The sequence below is a fragment of the Panicum hallii genome, chromosome 2, assembly GCF_002211085.1.
Source record: "Panicum hallii strain FIL2 chromosome 2, PHallii_v3.1, whole genome shotgun sequence".
In the NCBI taxonomy this organism is placed as follows: Eukaryota; Viridiplantae; Streptophyta; class Magnoliopsida; order Poales; family Poaceae; genus Panicum; species Panicum hallii.
In genome coordinates, this window is record NC_038043.1 from 35,855,138 (window position 1) to 35,873,470 (window position 18,333).

The 18,333-nt window shown below is 44.8% G+C and overlaps 1 protein-coding gene across 1 annotated transcript; it reads left to right on the forward strand.

Moving 5' to 3' along the window:
- Positions 1-1,938: 1,938 nt before the first annotated feature.
- Positions 1,939-10,450, forward strand: LOC112880974. Its single transcript, XM_025945696.1, has 2 exons — positions 1,939-2,701; positions 10,077-10,450. Exons 1-2 carry the CDS (start codon positions 1,939-1,941, stop codon positions 10,448-10,450), a joined length of 1,137 nt encoding a protein of 378 aa, XP_025801481.1.
- Positions 10,451-18,333: the final 7,883 nt, after the last annotated feature.

Below are 18,333 nucleotides of genomic sequence, written 5' to 3' on the forward strand. Positions count from 1 at the left end.
GCTTGCGGTACGGGTCTTCTGGCTCCGGCGCGCTGTACTGGCCTTCGTACTCCTTGGCCGGCTCCTCCTCGGTCACTCCGTGATCTACGAGCGGAAACGGCACAACCGGCAAACAACACAAGCAAGCTATAAAATAAGCTCAAATGGAGATGAAAATAGGAGAAATAGATAGTATATGATTTGAGGAGAGTTTAGGAAAAGAATTATGTGAAAAGGAGTTGATACGAAGGAGATGTTGAGTTTATAGTATTGGTTGGTCTTTAAATAGAATGATTGGATTAGGTGCTCACGGCTTGGTGGGTGTTTTGGGCCTTTATTAGTATTGTGGAGGTAATGATTGGGGAGCCGCCTGCCATCTCACCTTGGCGTGGAACAGCTCGAGGAAGAGGGTCAACTGTTGGAGCTTCGTCTCGTGAGTGAACTGGGCTCGGGAGAAGTGGTTCAACTAGCAAGGTGAAGCGGCTCGGTGTGTTAGGGCTGATGGAGTAGTTCATCACGGCCTCGCTTCTTTTATAGGCGAGGAGAGTAGCAGCGGCGTCACACAGGGACGGGCGACGGCGTGGGCTGCGGCAGCTCGCCGTCAGCTCAAACAGTGGCAGCACTGAAGACGCGAGCGTCGAGGCGGCAAAGCCGGCGAGGACGCTGCAGGGGCATGGGCAAGGTGGGGACGCGGAGGTGGGCGGCACGGCGCGGTGCCGGCGGCAGTGCGCGGTCCCGTCGTGGGGCCGGTGTGTCGCGCGTGCACGAGCGAAAGCGAGCGCGGGTGGGGACGGCAGGGAGGTGCGTCGGCTTCCTTTTTAAATGAGGTGAGGTGGTTCGCGCGGCGGAAAAATATCTCGGCCGGCATTGTGTGCGACGACCCCGATTTATGGCGAGATGGAGCCTACCAACAGATGAATCACAACCTATATACTAAGTACTCAAGTTTAACCAGGAGACTAACACTTACCTTATTGGATCGACAAAGTCATGAAGGAACGCACACCTTTAAGTGGCTAGTCCAGCACTCGCCCTTCTAGCCTTACCACAACTTATCTACCTTGCTCATGGGTGGATGGCATGGCAAAGGGGGGGCTCTATTTATAGGTCAAGGAAAGCTATGGTATTAGGACAAGTATCCCCTTCCTAGAGAATTCCAAAATATCCTAGCATTTTCAAAATTTCACTTATTACTAATTCTAGAGTATTCCTTGAAAATATCTCACTCTTGCTTAATGGAGAAGGAACTAGAGGGTTGACTTGAAAATATCCCACTCTTGCTTAATGGAGAAGGAACTAGAGGGTTGCCCTGAAAATATCCCACTCTTACTTAATGGAGAAGGAACTAGAGTATTGCCTTGAAAATATCCCACTCTTACTTAGTGGAGAAGGAACTAGAGGGTTATTTTGCATTTCTTTCAATAGTGATGAAAACTGGGATGTTACACTGTCAGTCTGTCACCCACGCCGGCCACGCACAGCGCAAGTGCGACACTGCATCAACAGTGCAGTAGCAGATCGCTGAGACGCTGATTCGCTGTAGGGCAACCATCCGTGGTATAATTTTTTCTCTATGCTTTAGATGATTATTGATTACTAATTAGACTATTGTTTAGATATTTAAATGAATTGTTTGGGAATTTATAGCAAGCCATTTGTAATTCATCGGTTTAATATTATCTCGTTATCGCTTTGCTCATTGGTGAACATTGGCTCATCAGTGCCACATAATCGGTAATAATTTTTTAAGTTTATTCAATATTGTTGTAACTAAGCGATAGCTTCAATTCATAATTTTTTTTTTAATTTCAGCATATAGCCATGTCATCTAGAAGGTATCCATCCGGTTTTGAGAAAAGGAAGAGGAAGAAACAAGCAGATGAGTTCATAGAAACACAGAGAGGAGCCATGGACAAATTTTTTTCTAGTAATTCAAGAACTTCAAGGAATCAAAATGAGATGGCTATAGTTGCTATGAAGGAGCAACCTGATAATAACCCAGAAGATCAGGGCTTTACACCAGAAGAAAATATTGACACCAATAGGAATGATAACAATGTGAGTGATCATCAGCCTATGGTTAATTCACCTCCTACAGAAAATGCTAGTGTTGATGAACAACCTGTTTTTACTGAGGATATTTATGATCCAAGAAATTGGGATAATCTTGATAACAAGTCAAGGGACATAATAGTAGATGAAAATATTGAATTTCCTTTGGATACCAATGGCAGACATTTTTCATATACTCATTACTCTAGAAAGATGAGCAATGGAGAAGTTTATGATAGAAAGTGGTTGGTATATTCAAAACATGTTGATAGAGTGTTTTGTTTTTCATGTAAGCTTTTCAATACAGAAAACTGCAAGAGTTCATTGGGTCATGAGGGGTTCAAAGATTGGAAGCATATTAATGAGAGGTTGAAAGAACATGAAGCTAGTATACAACATATTACAAGCATGAACTCTTGGAATGAACTGAGGGTGAGGCTCGGTAAGCATGAAACAATTGACAAAAACATTCAGCAGCAAATCACCAAGGAGAAAGAGCGTATCAGGCAAGTTTTACAAAGAATAATTGCTGTTGTGAAATTTCTTGGTAAGCAGAATTTAGCTTTCAGAGGACCAAGTGAGCAACTTTACAATGATCAAAATGGTAATTTCTTAGCTTGTGTTGAGATCATTGCTGAATTTGATTTGGTTATGCAAGATCACCTCAGACGTATTCAAAACAATGAGATTCATTATCACTATCTTAGTCATAAAATTCAGAATGAGTTGATTTCTCTTTTGGCTTCTGACATCACTAAATCTATCATAAACACTGTTAAAGAGGCCAAATATTTTTCAGTTATCCTTGATTGTACCCCTGATATCAGTCATCAAGAACAAATGAGTTTGTTGATCCGATGTGTTAATATGTCTACTGGTAAAGTTGAGGAGTATTTTTTGGGTTTCATGAAGGTAGATGATACATCTGGTGAGGGACTTTTTAATTCATTACTTGATTCCATTAAGTCCTTTGGCCTAAATATTGAAGATGTTAGGGGTCAAGGTTATGATAATGGATCTAACATGAAAGGAAAGCACAAGGGCGTGCGAAGACGACTGCTTGATATAAATCCAAGAGCTTTGTTTATGCCATGTGCTTGTCATAGTCTTAATCTTACACTTTGTGACATGGCTAAATCTTGTGGAAAAGCTATTTCATTTTTTGAAATTGTGCAACGAATATATACATTTTTCTCTAGTTCTACTAAAAGATGGGATGTTTTGAAATATCATGTTGAAAGTTTAACTGTGAAGTCATGGTGCAATACTCGTTGGGAGAGTCGGATCAAAAGTGTCAAAGCAATAAGATTTCAAGCTCCTCAGATAAGGTCAGCTTTGCTTCAGTTGAGTACCGATAAGGATACCGAATCAAAGGATAGGAGTGATGCAAAAAATTTATTTGATCTTCTTGGTACCTTTGATTTTATACTTGGTATAGTTATTTGGTATGATATTTTATTTACAGTAAACAAAGTGAGCAAGCAGTTGCAATCCCCATCCATGTGCATTGATGCTACATTAATGAGAATAGAAGATACAATGAGTTACTTTCAGAACTATAGAAATAATGGATTTGCTTCTAGTTTGATCATTGCCAAAGTGATTGCATCTGAATTGGGTGTAGAGCCATCATTACCAGTGAAACGTCATGCTAAGAGGAAGAAACAATATGATGAAACTGATTGTGAGGAAGCAAATCTTGAAGCTGAAAAAGCTTTTGAAGTTAATTATTTTTTGGCCATGGTTGATATTGCAATTAGTTCATTAAAAAGTAGATTTGAAGAACTCCAATCATTCAAAGACATATTTGGATTTTTGATGGACTCCATAACCTTGAAGTCATTGGATACTATTGAACTAAGAGAATGTTGCACCAAATTTGCAAACACTTTCTCTTTTGATGGCTCATCAGATGTTGATCTAAATGATCTAATTTCAGAGCTTAGTGTTTTGCAGTTGACTTTATCAGATAAACCAATGTCTGCCATGGATATTTTTGAGTATGTTAGAGAAGTGGATTCTTATCCTAATACTTCTATTGCTTATCGACTTTTATTTACTGTGCCCGTGACCGTTGCGTCAGCTGAAAGAAGTTTTTCAAAGTTGAAGTTGCTGAAGAATTATTTGAGGTCCAAAATGTCTCAAGAAACACTAAATGGTTTGGCTATTTTATGCATCGAGAAAATATTATTGGATAAAATTGATACTGATGCTATCATCAATGATTTCGCTTCGAGACATGTTAGAAGACAATTTTAAGGTAATCACATATTTATATTTTTTTTCTTATGATGAATAATTTTTTGATATATTTTTAAATGTTTATTAGCAACATGTATTATATATATATTATTATAATAAGGGCCTCTATATTAAATCTTGCCCCGGGCCCCTAATTTGTCAGGACCGTCGGTGATCAGCGACGCTTGAAATCAACAGACTTGGCAAGACTGTTAACACTAGCAATCCTGGAGTGGTTCAGCTGTCTTCACTCTGCCGGGTGGGCACTCAATGGTGAGATCTCATCAGATGATATTTAACTCACTTTTGGTCGTCCTATGGTGAAGAAAGGTAAGTTGAAGCTTTTAAAAAGGTGCAAAGTCAAGCAGAGAACAAAAGACATGATTGCTGTTGCTACTGTGATTCAAGGTGGCAGCTTCAAATCTGGTGATATTCCTTATGATATTCAGCATTTGCTCTGGTTGCTGCGGCACTTTAGAAGCTATTATGCGCATCTGCTGCTCAAGCACTCATCTCTGCTGAATGAGTCTGCAAACCTTTTTCTGATCAGAAGCATATCTCGGAGACTTCGTCAGCTTATAGCAATATAAATCCAGAAAAATACAGCAGGATCATTTCCAAAGTTCCATACTGCAACATGGACCAATACCACTGGAAGTTGAGATGTCAACGGAAGCAATATTTGATGAAAATTCTTGAACCAGATAGCTCGCTATCTGGTCAAGCCCAATCAACACTTGCTGCACCTACTGGTACACAGCCTCCTGTAGCCCTCCAGATCAGTTCAATTGGTGCTGATATGACAACAGTGCAAATGGGTTGATGAAGCTTCTTTGGGACTGTTATTGGGGTATAATTGATTATTCTGTTGGTGAAGTCGAGCAGAAGAAGGTTGTACTCTTTTAAGTTTCCTCAAGTGCAGCACATGTTCAGTGTAGCCTTCCCACAGGCCATGCATATGTTGAACGAGCTGTCACATTGTATGCCTATTGAACCCAATTTCAGAGACATCTTGAAGTAAACTGATGGTCCAGACTCTAGAGTGCTGCTGATGGTGTGAGGTATTCAAAATGATCTGTTTCTTTTCAGACTAGAATAGTTTCTTTCCTGTGTCATACATGTTTATGTGCAAACTTGTAGTGAAATATGCTTGATGCGTCTTTCAAAGTTCTGGGTGAGTGCGGTAACTGAATCATGTCCTCACTTTTGGGCACTGTATGAGTGCATGTTAGGTTTCTCTTAGGCCCCGTTTGGCAGAGATTCCAGAGCAACTTCTAGGCTGAATCCAGGAGAAGTTGTGCCAAACAGTTTTACCGAGAGAAATGATTTTTGGAGTGACTCTCTGAAATAAACTTAGGGGCTGAGAGCTGAAAAAAGTAGCTTCTCCTGATTCACTTCTCATATTGAATCTATTTTTCATAAAATTAATCTTAGATAATAATAGAGAATCACTTTCAGCTACTTTTCTCAGAGAATTACCTCTCGCAGAGAATCAAAATTAGGTAGAGCTATATCAAATAGCCCTTAGGTTGTTGCAACTTGCAAGCACTAGATTTGCCCTTCTTCTGTATAGAATCAGTTAGTTTTGAGACACATGACAATGCTTGTGGATCTAATGTCAATTGGTTATTAGAGTTGGCAACTGTATGTTCCTTTAACTAATTGTTGGAAAGGAATGCTTTGACATTACCAATGGTAGTTGATGTAGCACTGGCCCGATCTTCCGATTGGTATGGTAAATTTGATTGGTGGAGTCATAACGTGGGCGATCCAGACTTCTAATCAGTCATGATTCGAACCCCTGCAACCGTTACACCGCTGCTCCGTTGGTTATCAATCAAGCACAACTTGATTGACCTTGCCAAGAAGGCTAATCCTGCAAGCGAATTGAAGAACACAAGCAAGAAAGTATAAGCACGCAATCTGAAATTGCGGATGTGTATGAACTAAAGACAAGTATGGGGTTCAAGCTCTGATCACAAAAGGATTAATCGCCATATTGATGAAGAACAAGAATGGGGCCCTGAGTCACAGCAAAAGGACTCGACATCACTGATACAATGAAGATGTCTGTTTCTCAATGGAAAACTAGAACTAAACAAAATCCAAATCCTAATGTGGAGGTTGCTACTGAGTTTATCCCGAAGGAGGGACATCCTAGGGTTGAGGGCGACCAGGTGGGGGCGTCCTCAGCCTAGGCTTAAGGCCCAACACAATACAAGGCTGACTTAGCCCAAAATAGGTGACGCAGCACCTTTTTGTAGTCACTCAGAATCTTCTGGAGCTTTCATTGTCAGACTAGAACCAAAAGAAAGCTTTCATTGTCTTCTTTCCAACACATCGAAGAACACATCATTTTGACATCGTATAAAGGAGATATCAATGTCTCCGTTCAGGATTGTCGGCTGAGTTCGAACCGGACATAAAGACCAAGTTGGTGACGACTTGTAACTCGTAGAAGACCAAATCTTGGGTGTATTCAGCATGGTGATATCCTCATCATCCTCCCCTTCTTGAATTGGAGTCGTCCTCGACTCCATCCCACCATCAAACTCCTGCAAAAGGTTAGTGACAGCAGCACGCATTTTTCTAAACATAGGAGTAGGATCATGCAAAAACGAAACATATTTGCAAAGTATGGTACGGCATGGTGCTGCATCAATATAATTTTCAGCGTTAAGAGATGTCTTAGCAAGTAAAGCACCTCCTTTCAACTTAATCTCTTGGGATGTAGCAACAGGTGGGTCTAAAGCATAATCATTCTTAGAAATTTTAGCAAGCTCTTTGTCATGTTTCACAATTTCAGCACGCGTTAAAAGAAGTAAAACAATTTTCTTGCCCTTATGCATCAAAGTATATGTATTACTTCTACCATGGTGTAAAGCATCAGCATTATATTCCCATGGACGACCTAATAAAAGCGAACATGCTTGCATAGGTACAACATCAAAATCAGCATAATCATGATATGAACCAATAAAAAAGTGTATTCTTGCTGATCAAGTTACCTTTGCCTTACCATTATTGTTAAACCATTTGAGGTGATAAAGTTTGGGATGATCACGTGTGGTCAAGCCAAGCTTCTTGACCAAATCCGAACTAACCAAGTTGTTGCAGCTTCCACTATCAATTATTGTACGAACACGACAATCCTTGATAATGAGAAACATGTTGAACAAATTATGGCGTTGTAGCTTCTCCGGCTCGTGATCAAGCTGTGTACTCAACACACGCTGCACAAGAATAGATTTGTAGCCCGCAGCAGCAGTCATAGGATCAATGGCCTCTTCTTCGCTCTCCGAATCTGCAACATGGTTAGCAGCAAGAGCCAGATCATCTTCAACATCACTAGCACTTACATACCCTCCATCATTGGTAGCAATGAATGCACGATGACTCAGGCAATCCTTCATGACATGTCCCATACCCTTGCAGCGGTGGCACACGATGTTGGTAGAGCAGCTCGATGAAGCACTAGTAGAAACAACCTTCTTATGCAGTTGGGACTACACAGAAGATACATTACTTACCTTGGAAGTAGGTGTAGTAGCCGGCGGTGTCGCTGATGGCTTAGCAACATGTATCTTGGGCTTGTTGAGGTCGGAACGCTGCCGAAAAGATCTTCTAGGGTTGGACCTGAAATTCTGCTGTTGTCATCATCCCTGTACTTCTCTTTCAGCTTTAGGAACAAGATGATACAATTGGCTAAACCTGGTCCATTCTTTATAATCAAGGATATCATGTATATCACGATGCAAACCACCAAAAAATCTAGCACAAGTATCCTGATCATCCTCATGTATGTTACAACATGCTAAACCAATAATGAGCTCCTAATAATATTCATCTACCCCTTTATCACCCTAATTCAAAGTTTGCAACTTCAAACGCAAATCACGTTGATAATAAGGAGGCACAAAGCGAGATTTCATATGTTGTTTTAAAGCATTCCAAGTTTGAGGTATAGCATTGGCATTGTTAGGAGCAGTGTAAAGGTCATTCCACCAAAATAGAGCAAAACTAGTAAACTCACTAGTAGCAAGTCTAACTCTATGCTCAGTAGGAACCAAATGAGAATTAAACTTTTGTTCAACAGCAAGTTCCCAATCTAAATAAGCCTCAGGTGTCGGTGTTTTACCGCCACGCCCACTGAGAGATACCCCCGAGGTGGTGAGTTTGTAGGTAGGGTGTCGCCGAGATCAGGAACTCAAAGGTGCAAGAAACACAAAGTTTAGATAGGTTCGGGCTGCCGAGAGCATAATACCCTACGTCCTGTGTTGTTTGTATTGCCTTAGGTGGTGATCGGGTGATCACCTCTGTTTGGAGGGGGTTTCTGTCCACCCTTATATAGTCTTAGGGATAGGTCTACATCGAAGTTCTAGTCGGGTACAAGCCCAAGAGTCCTACCCGAGTACTTCTCGGGTAGTTTCCTACCATGTCCGACTAGTTTTACTACTATATGAGTAGTCCTACTACACTATGAGTAGTTACAATAGATGTAGGGCGTGGGCCATATCCCATCCCGTATCCTAGGAAAAGTACATCATGTGCACAGTCCCGTGTGCTCAGGTCTGACAAGCCCCGAGCTCTTCATAGTCGAGTACTGCAGGCGTCCGAGTACTTCTGAAGGCGTCTTCGAGTTCTCCTGAACTTCATCTTGAAGGTGTCTTCCGATTACTTCCTTGGTTGCATCGAGGCTGTGATGTGCTCATGCCCCGAGTAGTCTGTTAAGTCTTCTTTTATATAGGGCGCGATTGAACTCGCACTCCATATGGAGTAGCCCCTAAGCCTTAGGTTAACTCGTAGAATCAGGCTAAGGGTCAATTTAATCTTGAATCTTCGGTACTTATCTTCCAGCAGATTTCAAAAATAAGTCACTGATGACACATGTCCGATAGCCCCCGAGCCTTGAATCCGCTGTCTCCATCGAAGATGACGTTCATGATGTTCTTCGGATCCTGGAAGTCTTGAGCCCCCGACTTGTCACCCTCCTAGTCATCCTCCTGGTCCTTTCGCTTTCCTGCTTGAGGGAGGGGTGGAGCATTGAGTGACATGCGGAGGCTGACGCACTCGAAGAGCGTGTGTCGGGACATCGGGTGTATTAGGCATTGTTTGTGCAAGATTTTCTCGAATTGTGTGTCATAGTTACCCGACTTCTTACCACGCGGATTGCGCTCAACAGCCGTGACTTCTTGGTCTGGCTTGCGCTTTCGGGTGTTCCTCGAGTGGTTCCACTGGCTCTTGTCGAAGTGGCCATTGCCATTGTCTTGCCTGTCGTGGTTGAGCTTGGGGAAGCAATCGTTCTACTCGTCCTTCTGGTCAGCGCACCGTGCCATCATGTCACGCAGTTCCACGGTAGTAGTCGGGCGATTGCGTCTGAAGTCATGGTATGTGTGCTTCGAGAACAGCCCATTCTAGAAGCAGCGGATGATGTCCTCGTCGGTGATGTTGGCGATGGTGGCGTGCATCTTGAAAAAATGCCGGGTATAGGACCACATGGTCTCGTTCATCTATTGCTACACCGAGGATAGATCATGGCGAGTGCCCGCTCTGAACATGGATCCTTGGAAGTTGTTGTTGATGAAGGCCCGCTTGAGCTCCCCCCACGAGTCGATGGAGTTTGGCTTGAGGCTTTGAAGCCAAGTGAGGGGTGTGGACTCCAGAGCTACCGGGAAGTAGAGAGCTTTTGTGGAGTTGGATCCCCTAAAACTTCAATAGCAACGGAGTGGCATCAAATCCACTAGCACAGGTCCTGCTTACCATCGTACTTAGGAATTTCGACTGGTTTGAACTCCTTGGGATAGGATTTGTTGGTGATGTTGGAGGTGAAGGCAGGAAAGTGATCGCTGTCGTCATCATCATGGTACTTGCCGGTACGGTCCCTTCTCCTTGCTTCGACAACACGCCGTGCATCGTGGCCGTCATTGATCTTCTGCCTGAGGTCGACCGTGGGAGCATCGTGAAGGCTGGCCTCGAGTGGAGCTTGGCCTTGAGGCCTTGCGCCTCGCTGGTTGCGAGGTTGGCGAGTAGATTATTATACTTCTTGTTCATCAATGCCATACGCGGATGGGTGGCCCTCATTCCGCTGGCAGCTGTTGTTCCTCCAGTTCTCGGGGCCTCCTCCAAGGGTATGACAGATCAGCAAGGTTTCGCCATGGTGCTCAGACCTCGAGGGTAGATTCCGAGTGGAAGACACTGGATGTTGCACATCAAGTTGTACGAGTGCGCGCTGGGTCAGATACTGCAGCCGTTGTATCTGAGGGTTGGGTGGTAATTGTTGGGCAAGTAGAGCTGCTTCTGCAATGGCACTGATCAGTGTACGGTACTCCCGATCCGCAACTGCTGCAAAAGCGTTGTTGAGGTTCCTTTGGTATATTGGGTCGCGAGCGTGATTTTCCGCGTTCCGCCTGCGCTGGGCGCGCATAGCGTTCTTCACCCACCGGATCCTTTGGTGCTCCTCGTTCTCAACCTGGGGGCGTCAGCTGTGGGCTCATCGGCGGAGATGTCTACGAGTTGCTCGTTGTCATACTCGGGGCCTAGCTCATCGTCCTCCACATCACGAAGGGAGGCCATGCAGACTTGACGATCCGACAAGTTGTTAGCTGTAAGGCTGTACTCGAGTAGCTCTATGCTACTATCTCCCTCTTCCTCGATGGGAGAGAGAGGTTTGCCCTCCTGGAAGGGCAGTTCCTGCATGAAGGCCACAAGGCGGGACTCGTAATTGAGTAGTTCGGAGGGCTCAAAGCCCTTCCAGTACACGAAACGGCCTTGCGGCATTGATGTTATGGTTAAACCCCGATGGCTGCCCAAAAATGATTCGGTGTGGCCATCGGATTGCGAGTGGTTTTCAAGAGCGGGGGCCGCCCGACGGACGGTGGCTCCCTCATCTCTGAGTCCTCCTCAAGACTGGCTTGAAGGTGTAGTACTGAACGACGAATACTCTTTGTTGGAGTTCAAGTAGTTGTTGAAAACAAGGGGCCCCCGGCAAGGGGTGGCTCCCACATACCTGAGCTTGAGCAGTAGATCTAAGTCCTCCTCCAAGTCAGAGAGGGACTTGGATTGTGTGGTCCCTCAGATTGGTTTGAGTCCGATCCGACTAGTTCTCATACATCACGAGTGGAAGTCACGTCAAAAACGGACATCTTTCCAATTTGCGGGGCTAGATCGGGAAGCAAAGCTCGTCGAGGTTGTCGATGAACTCGTCGAGGCTGCTGCTTTGAGTTGATGTGAGGCCTCCAGCTCCTGGAGTTGACTAGGTGGCTGTTGTAGCCACCCAAGCCGTTGGCGACACAGATCCAGGAGCCGAAGATGAAGGTTGTGCCCTCGTCGAGCACAGCGCTGGTGAAGTGGAAGCATGCCATTGAATTCTCCGGTGGATGCTCGATGAACACCCTTACCTAGCGCGCCAGCTGTCGGTGTTTTATGACCACACCCACTGAGGGATACCCCTGAGGTGGTGAGTTTATAGGTAGATTGTCGCTGAGATCAGGAACTTGAAGGTGCAAGGAACATAAAGTTTAGACAGGTTCGGATCGCCGAGAGGGTAATACCCTACGTCCTATGTGGTTTGTATTGCCTTAGGTGGTGATCGGGTGATCTCCTCTGTTTGAAGAGGGTCTCTGTCTGCCCTTATATAGTCTGGAGGGACAGGTTTACATGGAAGTTCTAGTCGGGTACAAGCCCAGGAGTCCTACCCCAGTACTTCTCGGGTAGTTTCCTACCGTGTCCGACTAGTTTCACTACTGTATGAGTAGTCCTACTGCACTACGAGTAGTTACAACAGATGTAGGGTGTGGGCCATATCTCATCCCATATCCTAGGAAAAGTACACCATATGCACAGTACCGTGTGCCCAGGTCTGACATCAGGGTCAGCAGTACCAGCAAAAGGAATCATGGTAAACTTTGTTTTAGCAAAAGGATCATTATTACCATGACTATGATTACCTCCCATACCATGACGATTACGCCGAAGACGATCAGCATCAAGGTCGGCATCATCGTCATCTTCCTCCTCACCCTCCGGTGGTTGATGTCAGGGGGTTGATGTCGGGGCCGTCGCGAAGGAGGCCGTTGTTCAACATGTTTAATTCAGGTGACCAGATTGTTAACAGTTTTCAGCATCTCCTCAAATCTCCCATTCATGTAGGTGCACTGGTCATCAAGAAGCCTTGTAAGCTTATCCTTGGACAGACACTCGTTGAAGTCCGAAGGGGACTCCACTCCTTTCCCTGGTCCTCCTGACATGGTTAGAAGACAGCAAAATATAACAGCAAGGTATTATCTCTATCAACTAACAGCTATCGGCTGGTGGTGAAAGCGGAGTGCAATAGCTCAAGCGGCTTACCACCATTTTGCAAGTGTTCTAACCAAAGCCAACAGGGTGGTACAATCTATTGTCAAGCTTGAGTGTAACAGTTGTACTGACAGAAGTATATGTGTATCTTGGGTAAGCACAAAAAGCAGATTAGCAAAGTTCAAAAAGTATCCAAAGTACTAGTCACCGTTGCTGGCTAAGATATGTCCCTAGGCATAGCACAACAAGTTGGAACAAAGAATGATGGACATAACTCAAAGAAAAAGCAACCAGCAACTCATGCAATTATTTTTTGTCTATTTCCCTGATTTTCCCTCCCGTTGTTGTTTTTTCTTTTTGCAACTGTTTAAAATTTTCAACTATTTTTTTATATTTTTCTCTAAACAGGGAACACACGAGCTAGAAGTACAAAAAGTTTCAGCCCAAACAGAGTTAAGATGTGGTCTACATTAAAATCAGGCACGTTCACTGAAAAGTGTGCAGCAACTTTGGAGCTTGAGATCTCCCACTTAGAAAGCGAATTTTGGGGTTCTATTTTCGCTCCGATCGGGTTCCCCGAGTCACGATTGGATGCAAAATTTAATTTCATCCAATTTCAAAAAAATTCAACCTGTTTCGAGTTCGTATGCAAAAGTAATGCCTATTTTAAAGAAGGGCCTCCGAATCAGGGTTTTTGGAGGTCAAAAACAAGGCAGAACGCGTCAGCGCGGCTAGGGCCAAGCGTCCCTGTGCACCAACATAGAAACAAGGCTGAGCAAAGCCTCTCAGCAAGTGAACAACCTAGGGCAAAGCTTCCCTAGTGTATGCAGCATTAGGTATCGCCAGATGAAATAAGGAGGGTTGCGATGCAAGGCGAAAAATACACGGTGGCTTGCAATCTATCTAGGGCTTGCGCAGCGAGAGTTCACACAAGGCAGCTAGCGGGGGGCAAGTCAAGTAACGTGAGGGCTCAACTTGTTGTTTGGGCAAAGGTGGATGGGATAGCGGCGGAAGAAAAAATTGTGACGGGCGATTGAACTATGACCACGAACACACTAAACCAGCAACAACGACTCGACCACGGACACAAACTCAGCAAAACAAATCTGAAATGAAATTGCAAAAGCTAAAATAGGTGATAGGATAGCGGAAAGTGTAAAAAAATTTGGCTTTTTATGGACGGTAGGTAATGAAAACGAGATGAATCTAAAGGGGAACATGAACATATACCTCACGGTTAACCTGAATCCTAATACCACTTGATGTAGCACTGGCCCGATCTTCCGATAGGTATGGTAAATTCGATTGGTGGAGTCACGATATTGGCAACCCAAGCTTCTAATCAGTCATGATTTGAATCCCTGCAACCGTTATACCACTGCTCCGTTGGTTATCAACCAAGCACAACTTGATTGACCTCTCCAAGAAAGCTAATCCTGCAAGCGAATCGAAGAACACAAGCAAGAAAGTATACGCGCGCAATCTGAAATTGCGGATGTGTATGAAGTAAAGACAAGTATGGGGTTCAAGCTTTGATCAAAAAAGGACTAATCGCCTGTTGTCGGTCAAAACCCACCGGCGAGCAGCGACAGGCAACACGAGGAGCCGGGAGGCTCCCGGGACTGCTGGTGGGTCCCGATCCCTCGGTCAACGGCCCAGAAGTCCGGCACACACAGAGCTTGGTGAAGTGCTAGGCGTGCCACCTGACCTATACCTGATCAGGAAGATGTAGAAGTTGTTGTCAGCAATTTCCCTGCATACACAGCCATATCAAACATTAGTCCGAGCCGTGATCGGCTCTTACAACGACTCCCAAAATCAGCTAGAGAAGCCGACGGAGTCACTATACTAGGTCGGACCTAACTTCGTGCCAGGTTGGACTTTCGGGTACCTCTAAGAATCAGCTAGAAGAAGCCGATTGCTCTATTTAACAGATCGGATCTACTAATATTCAAGCATCTTGTACGAATCCGATATGAAAGATATAAAACATGCTCTATAATTACCAAGCTAATCCAATCTGTGACGGTAAAAGTCTTCACCGTATAACCGGAACATCCTACGCGTGGTTAAGCCTAACAAACATGAAGATAACAGAACGCTAACCTAAAACGAGGCCTAAAAACCAACTAACAAGCCGATTCCCGGAACAATCCCTTCTTAGATTACCGCAAAGCACCAAACATGCAGCCGGAACATTTAACCCGTTTGAAGGGCCTAATCATACGGATATTAAACCAATTCCTTGTAACACAAAGAACTACCATAACAGATTAGATCTACTAAGCAAAAATAGAGCAAGGCGCTGCCCTTGCACATGAGATCACGTACAAGGGCAGCTAAACGATTACGAACAGCAAGCAAAACATGGATTTACTATTCAAAATCAATGCAGCATCATAATCGCTTAAGATAACTAGTGTTACTCACCATCAATGATGCTTCAGCACGAGGAACACAAAGATAGGCAGATAAACACAATGCTGCCCCGGCCATGTAGAACATGACCGCGGCAGCATGTCGATTACCTGGAGAAACCCTTGGGAAAGGGGTGGCGATGCGCCGAGAGTTTTTTGTGAATGTTGGATTGATTTTTTATTGAATCTCACGATACATATTTATAGTCCGGAGACTTGATCTTTTCCAACTAACCCTAGCTGATTACGATACAATCTCTAACTTACTATATTTAAATTATCCTTACTAGATACATGGCCATCTCGGCCCTTGACATGTCCGCACAGAAGCCGATTCGCAGACCATTACGATGATTTTCTTCAGCCCATGTTGCTCTCGGTCCATTCCTTGGCCCAGCCAAATTATGGCGATAACACATGCCCCCCTGGTTTTGGCAATGATAATTCCGAAACCATCGCCTCTTCGACTTCTAAGATTTGCACATGCTGCTCCCAATGCCATCGGATGCGACCCCTCGGCTTCCAGGGCCTGTAGGCACGCGCTGCCTCTCAATGCCATCGGGCGCGACCCTTCGACTTCTCCCTCGGGCATCGCGATAATGCCGCTTCGCCTTCCATCTCTGCCTTTATAAACTGGCATCAGCGGATTTACTTCTATCCATCTTCTTCCTCCGCACATTAACCGCACCAGCATATTCTGCATCCCCCAACAATGGCTTCCTCTTCCTCTACTTCGTCCAATTCCTCTTCCTCTTCTTCCATAATTTCCATCACCTCTCTTGACTCCAAAACCTCCAGGGAGGCAACGCCGGAGTTCGATCCAGTAGCCTCGTACGAGGCTCTCGCTCCTCTGCATTGGGACGCAGAGGAGTGGGACTTCAGCACTTGGTCAGAGGACGATGAGTCCTTGACCGACGATGAGGACCTCCGGATTCTCCTTCATGGGGATCTGGATGAAGACGATGACGACTCCTGGGATGGCGACTTCTTTTCTTCCTCGGAAGAAGATGTCCAGGACACTTCCACAGATGACGACTCAGCAACAGGAGGGTTCCTGCGTGGTGGATCGTCGACTTCAGAAGACGACGAGGACGCCAGGGACGATGCCAGTCGTAGCAGCAATGATGGTGGCAACAGCTGCAGCACCAGCGGCGGCGACAGCTACAGCAATGATGACTCCAGCGCCCCCTCCCCCCCCCCCCCCGTACAAGCGCCGCAAGTCCTTAGGGACTCACTGGTGGTAGCTCATAGGATCTTCCGCCATTGTGCGCAGAGCCGGTAGATCGGCTTCTTTTGTAATAACCTTTTGTAAATGAATCCTTTTATTTCAGCAAGCCAATGTCTGAAATCTAATCTTAAAGTCCGATGGCATCGCATCGGCCCTTCTCCTTGAATTGTCCAATCCAATCCCCTGTATTTTTTTCCTTTATCCTGGATCGGAAACCTCAGAGACCTCCAAGAACTCGAGTACCCTTCAAATGATCTCGCTAATGACCAAGAGTATTCTGCCAAGATCTACCCCTCTTTTCTTTTGCCATCTGGCTATGTAACAAAGCAAGTCAAACCTGCTTATGTTGTTACTGCTTTCCCCCTATTCCCGATCAAGTCAAAAAATATGATTATCAAGAAGAACCCGCAAAGAAGTCGAACCTGTTCTTCCAAGATCAAAGGACACCTGCAACCAACTTCTCTGCTTTTTATCGACACTCGGGACTTGCAGGTTCCCATTATTGCTCCTGAAGTCGATGGCTTAACATCGGCTACACAATCTTTAACTCCGTGCACTAGTCTGCACTGCTTTTCTTTAGATATCTGACTTGTTTAACTCATTCCTCCTTACAGCCTGATGCATTGCACCGGCTTTTAAAGTACCCGATAGATACTGACCTGCAGCCTAATGCACCACCCAGTACTCGATCATATCGACCTGCAGCCCAATGTATCACATCGGCTTCCCTCATAGATACCCTGATTGCATTGGTCCATAGCCTGATGCATTACATCGGCTTCATCACTCGTCTTCCCACATGCTCGGGAAATATTTCTTGAGATGTTGGCCATTGACGACTACCGGAAATTTAACTCCATCCAATTCTTCAAGCATGTACGCATTCCCTGGTAGAGCCTGGTCAACTCTATAAGGCCCGTGCCAATTTGGAGACCATTTGCCATATGCCGCATCCTTAGTCCCCAATGGTAGCACCGCTTCCCATACTAGATCTCCAACTTGGAACTCCTTCATCTTAACCTTCTTATTGTACGCGCGGGCTACCTTGGCCTTATTTTCCTTGATCTTTTCAAGCGACCAAAGCCTGAGTTCTGTAATGTCTTCCACATTGTTGCTCATTAGTGTGGCATATTCTTCAGCGGTCAAATCATTCTGAAATTCTATTCGTCTTGAACCGGCCGTAATTTCCCATGGCAATACGGCCTCCTGCCCATATACTAAATGATATGGTGAAGTTCTTGTTGCCCCATGGCATGAAACACGATAAACCCATAACACTTCTGATAATACTTCATGCCAACGCCGTGGGTATTCATCAATCTTCCTCTTGATCAGCTTGATCAAGCTCTGATTGGACGCTTCGGCTTGTCCGTTTGCTTGAGCGTAGTACGGAGATGATCTGATCAACTTAATCCCCATGTCGGCAGCGAACTTTTTGAATTCATCAGATATAAACACTGACCCACCATCTGTTGTAATGGTCTGAGGAATCCCAAACCTATGAATAATGTGTTCTTTGATGAAATTGATGACGTCCCTCGATGTTACTGACTTCATAGGAACAGCCTCTACCCACTTGGTGAAATAATCTGTAACAGCCAAAATAAACTGATGGCCTTTACTCGATGGAGGGTTAATCTTACCGATCATGTCCATGCTCCAGCCCCTGAACGGCCAAGGTTTGATGATAGGGTTCATTGCTGACGCTGGTACAAATTGTATCTTCCCAAACCTTTGACAGGCCTGGCATCCTTTATAATACTTGAAGCAATCTTCCAACATATCAGGCCAATAATATCCCGAGCGTCTAATCAACCACTTCATCTTGTGGGCTGATTGATGAGTACCACACGTACCTTCATAGGCTTCATGTAAAAGCCGATTGGATTCAATCGGCCCTAAGCATTTAAGCAGTAGCCCTTCCAGGGTCCTGTAGAACAAGTCGTCCCCTATCAGGACGTACTTCATGGCTCTGTAACATATCTTCTTAGGTGCCCCCCGAGCCGGATCCTTCAAGTAATTGAAGATATCGGCTCTCCAATCCCCCTGATCCAGCAGGTTTATTGGAAAATCAGCTCCATCCACTGTGTTCTTGTAACCTGAAGCCATCTGGGCAAGATC

Excerpts from the sequence above, each read along its gene's own strand:
- LOC112880974 (XM_025945696.1), top strand. The coding sequence starts at position 1,939 with ATGGCTATAGTTGCTATGAAGGAGCAACCTGATAATAACCCAGAAGAT. Across the intron at positions 2,702-10,076 it reads TATGCAAGATCACCTCAGAC|GATTTGTTGGTGATGTTGGA; the intron begins GTATTCAAAACA and ends TCCTTGGGATAG.